This window comes from Populus euphratica, unplaced genomic scaffold (assembly GCF_000495115.2).
Source record: "Populus euphratica unplaced genomic scaffold, PopEup_1.0 scaffold429.1, whole genome shotgun sequence".
Classification (NCBI taxonomy): Eukaryota; Viridiplantae; Streptophyta; class Magnoliopsida; order Malpighiales; family Salicaceae; genus Populus; species Populus euphratica.
Genome location: NW_011500313.1, coordinates 45,049 through 49,509, shown reverse-complemented (window position 1 = coordinate 49,509; position 4,461 = coordinate 45,049). Strand labels below are relative to the sequence as shown.

Below are 4,461 nucleotides of genomic sequence, written 5' to 3'. Positions count from 1 at the left end.
AAAATATGCTATTTTTATTTTAATTTATTGCTCTTGTGATCATAACCAAATAACACGATTGATAAACCATTAATGAGTTGACAATATATGTTGATAGATCGTGTTTGTTTTATATAAATGTTGATCATTTTTAAAACCGAACAATTTGAAACAAACTATTGAAGCATGAAATAATAATAACAAAAGGAATGAAAATCTTATGTGTACTTTAATTTCTATACTTTCGACCCCCAACAAGGAAAAAAAGAAGAAGAAAGAAACTATGAACAGCTGAACCTCATTTTCATCCCTCAGAAGAAGGGAAGAAAGAGAAAAAGAACTATTGATAACAAGAAAGTAATTAACTATTCATAACAAAAACAAAAAAATTGATAAGACATATGTCTAATTAATTTCTGTGGCTTGTGTTGTTCGTGGCATTGCTGTTATTGTTGTTGTTGGTGGTGTTGCTGTTAGCACCACCAATGATGGAGCTGATGGCAGCTGCAAGTGCTGCAGTGAAGTTAGGATCGGCTGTGATGGCGGCAGTGGCAGCACTCAATGTGTCCTGAGATAGGGAAGGTTGTTGTCCTGAGTGCAATAAGTGGGGTTGAGCTTGTTGGCCTAATTGTGGTGTCCCAATTTCCTGAGACAACTGTAGGCCAGAGAATTTCGATTGGTTGTACAAGGCTTGACCAAAAACCTGAGGCAATTGTGGTGCTGTGACTGAGGAAAAATTCTGGGGCTGGCCTGGAAAAGGGACTTGGAATTGTGGAGGAGGTCTTTGGAACTGTAGAGGGTTTGGATTATGAGTAAGGTCTAATGTTACAGTAGGGAATGGAGCTGAAGCTGAAATAGTTGCCATATTTGATGAGCCAGCTGGGAGTATTGCTCTTGCTAGCAAATTTGGGTTCATTATGCCATCTGCACTTGACATTGATCCTGATAGTAACATGCTTGCAGCTGCTGCTGTTGTTGATGCCATTGCCATTGCAGCTGGAGGTAGAGGGTGATTGTGATTGCCTTCATAAGTTGTGATCAAGATTGTTCTATCCTCCGCGCAACGTTGAACCTGAAATCAATCACCAACATAAATTTCACTAGTCTTAGATAAAATCTTGATTGGATTATCGACAATACCTCAAATCATCCCTAACTTAGATTGAAAATGAGGATCAAGAAATGGACTAAAACATACTTGTTTTCGAACTGGACAACCCACTGCCATGGTGCATCGATAATAAGCCCTCGGACACGGGTTTCCTTTGGCCATCTTCTGACCGTATTTTCGCCATTGGCAGCCATCAGTAATCTGGAATCGGTCAAACCAAATTAGTTCCACTCCAATTTGTTGAAAGTTATATGAAGATTTTGAACAAGTCTTAGCTAGTTACATACCATGGGAGCTTCCGATCGTGCACGAACCGACACACGGGCTTTTCTCATCGTCGCCTCGGTCGATTGCTCTATAGCCTTATTAGCAGGACTGGCAGGATCCGTTTTCTGAACCTTCCATGCTTGTGATTCAGATTCAGGACTCTCTTCCCTGCCAATTCTTTTTCCATCTCGGAAGCTAGAATTTTCTTGATCATATGGAAGTTTACCATTGTTTTTTGCGGATGCAACTTCAATATGGTTTTGAGGTGTTCCAGAACGAGTCCTCTCATCGGACGATGAATTGGATAGTTCATCAGTCTCAGCTGAAGGGCCTAGATCCATGAATTGTCTGGGCACTACTACGTCCTCATGTTTCTTTTCCTCAGAAGGTTTTCCTTGAACAATATTCTGAACACATCAAAAACAAATCATTTAACCTACCTGGACCAAGTTAACATGATACACTAAAATCATCATCATCGTCATCATGTCAAGGATGCTTGGAATTATTTCGAAAGAAAATTAATTACCTCTTCCTCTTTATTGCTTTCTTTTCCATGATTTTGTTGTTGATGTTGCTGCATTAGTGCTGCAAAATGCATCTGTAAAGCACTGTAACTGGTGGTTACATGACCAAGCATGTCTTTTAACCTTTGATTTTCTGTATTCATTTTTTGCAGCTCCATTTGTAATTGTGCCAACTTCTACATGTAAAAATATATATAAAAAAATAAATAAATCCTTAAATAGGAAATATTAAAAAAAACTTGACCATCGATTTGGATTGTGTTTAAACTTATAATTACCTCGTTGTTCTTTGATCTCTTATCATCAACATCAGATGAAACTCCATCATCCACAGTTGATTGATCACTTCTAGAGTTAGCAGTAAGAAGGTGCAACCCAGTCTATATTTAGAAACAAAAAATAAAAGAAAATCAATATCTCTATTTACAGAAAAACTATATAAGCCATAATAATTCAAAAAAGAAGAAGAAGAAGAAACAGATTCATTTTCTTACATTTACATCAAGAGCAGTCCTGGTAGACCCTGGAGCAAGTTCAGCAATGGAATTCTCCTTCTTGACAATAACACTAGTGGTCTCAGAATCATCGTCACCAACCTTATTTATCTTTTCTTTAAAGAAATCTACTTCGTGAGCAGCAGAAGGTGGTTGCTGATCTTGGCCAGCAGAAAGACTACCTGGAAACTGAAACATATTATTGTTCCTAGAATGATCCATGTTATGATCACTAATGAAGTCTCTTTTGATCTTCAAAAAAGAGCCAACTGGGCTGTTGTTGTTGTTGTTGTTGTTGCTGCCAAAAAGAGCCAACTGGGCTGTTGTTGTTGTTGCTGCTGTTGCCGCTAGAGAAGACAGAAACAGGATCAGAAGCAAGGGTAAGACCCCATCCTTTGTCCATAAATGAAATAAAGAAAACAAGAAGAAATTCTAGGAAAGAAGAGAGTTTTTCTTGAGAGAGAGGGAGAGAGGTGTCTGTGTGTACGTGCTATGTGTGTAAAGTCTTTGAAGTCTTTAGCCGCTGCAATGAGCTCGGCTATAAAAAGGGTTTGAAGGGGGGACCAAAAAGAGAGAATATTGTTTTACAAAATTTGGGATTAAAATTGGATATATTTAGAAGAAATTGGAGGGATTTCTTGAGTGGTTGCGTCAGGTGATGCGTCAGGAATCCCTAGCTGGCAATGTTGGTCCAGTCTTATACTGCTGCTGATTTAAGAAATTTAGACTTTAGGGACTTGCAAAAAATGGGTTGTCGTTGGATATCCATATACAGTAAGTGGATAGTCCATTGCCACGGCAATCTTAATAGGGCATCGTGAGTCTTATGAACAGCGAGACTTCTCTTCTTTTTATTTATTTATTTTAATATTATATTTTTTTAATTTTATTTTTTATTTTTTAAAATAATTATTTGAGTTGTTTTAGGATTAATCAAATTAATTTAAACTTGAGCTCAACAAAAAATTGAGTTGATAGAATTTTTTTTATCAATTTTATATTTTTTTATTAGTCAATTAGGTTGTTTTGGGATTGATTAAATCAAAGAAATTATATTAAAATAATTTTTATATAATTTAATTTTAGACTTGAGTTTAACAATAAATTAGACCGGGAGGTTTTTATATTATTTTTTTTTAAATTTCATCCTTAATTTTTTTTCTTGGTCAACTAAAAAGTATTTAAATTGATCACATTTAAAAAACTTTGTATAATTTAATTTTAAATATAAGTTAGACAAGAAGTTAGATAGAAATTTTAAGATTGAACTGTCCTATTAATTTTAAAAAAATATTAAATAATTTTTTATATACTAAATAATTTTTATTACGTAGAAAAACAACATCTAACCCAATAATAATTATCTAGAACGTAAACTAAAGTATTCAAATATCTTCAACAACAATAACAACCGGAATTTTCCCGGGGGAAATATCAAACACGGGTCGGATATGGAAATGGGTATACGGGCTGACTACAGCAAAAATTAATGATATGTTGACCAGATTTGTTGAGACAAGAAAAAGAAAAAGGTGGTGGTAATGGTGGTGGTGGTGGTGTTGAGGGTGGGGTACGTGGGTTTCGTCTACCTTTCGTCAAGAAAGAGTTTTGACTCTTTCATAAAATCAAATCAACGAAGAAAAAACAAAAACAAAACCCTAAGAAAATATATATATATATATATACTTGTCAATCCCACCGTCCCTTTTCGTGCGGCGCGTTCCACGTGATGAAATTCAATAAACCAATTAAATTGTTTTCTTCATATTTATTTATCAAGTAAGAGAGAAGCACGTCAACGAAATTGACGGCCAGGCCAGGTTACGACTGGAGAACGGACGGGACAGTTGCGCGGTCTCTAGATGGGTCCCTTTATTACATAAGCCCCCCACGTTTCAGATCTGCTCCCCGGTAACCATGTTGAGTGTTTACTGGTGGGACCCGGTCACTTGCTATTTTTACACATCTGGATTTTGTAGTTGCCTGCCTTGCGCTAATAAACCCTTGAGGAGACTGCCCAAGTAACCACCATCTTACAGTGGAGAATTAGGTAATCTGTGGTCACGATTTAATTACAAAATAA

The 4,461-nt window shown here is 36.3% G+C and overlaps 1 protein-coding gene across 3 annotated transcripts; it reads right to left on the bottom strand.

Annotated features, from left to right (window-relative positions):
• Positions 1 to 261: 261 nt before the first annotated feature.
• Positions 262 to 2,917, bottom strand: LOC105113517 (probable WRKY transcription factor 31). 3 transcript variants are annotated; one of them, XM_011009717.1, is made up of 7 exons: positions 2,694 to 2,917; positions 2,379 to 2,647; positions 2,163 to 2,264; positions 1,887 to 2,060; positions 1,378 to 1,764; positions 1,178 to 1,291; positions 262 to 1,051 (listed from the first exon to the last, which is right to left on the bottom strand). In XM_011009717.1, exons 1-7 carry the CDS (start codon positions 2,779 to 2,781, stop codon positions 389 to 391), a joined length of 1,797 nt encoding a protein of 598 aa, XP_011008019.1. In that variant the 5' UTR covers positions 2,782 to 2,917; the 3' UTR covers positions 262 to 388. The 3 variants fall into 3 exon arrangements, with proteins under 3 accessions (XP_011008019.1, XP_011008021.1, XP_011008022.1); XM_011009719.1 differs by having other exon boundaries at positions 1,887 to 2,057; XM_011009720.1 differs by having other exon boundaries at positions 2,379 to 2,667; positions 2,726 to 2,917.
• Between the last annotated feature and the right edge of the window lie 1,544 nt (positions 2,918 to 4,461).

Coding starts and splice junctions, on each gene's coding strand:
- LOC105113517 (XM_011009717.1), bottom strand. CDS start 2,781: ATGGACAAAGGATGGGGTCTTACCCTTGCTTCTGATCCTGTTTCTGTC. Junction 2,648..2,693: donor CAACAACAACAACAGCCCAG/TTGGCTCTTTTT, acceptor ACAACAGCCCAG/TTGGCTCTTTTTTGAAGATC. Junction 1,292..1,377: donor CACGATCGGAAGCTCCCATG/GTATGTAACTAG, acceptor GACCGATTCCAG/ATTACTGATGGCTGCCAATG.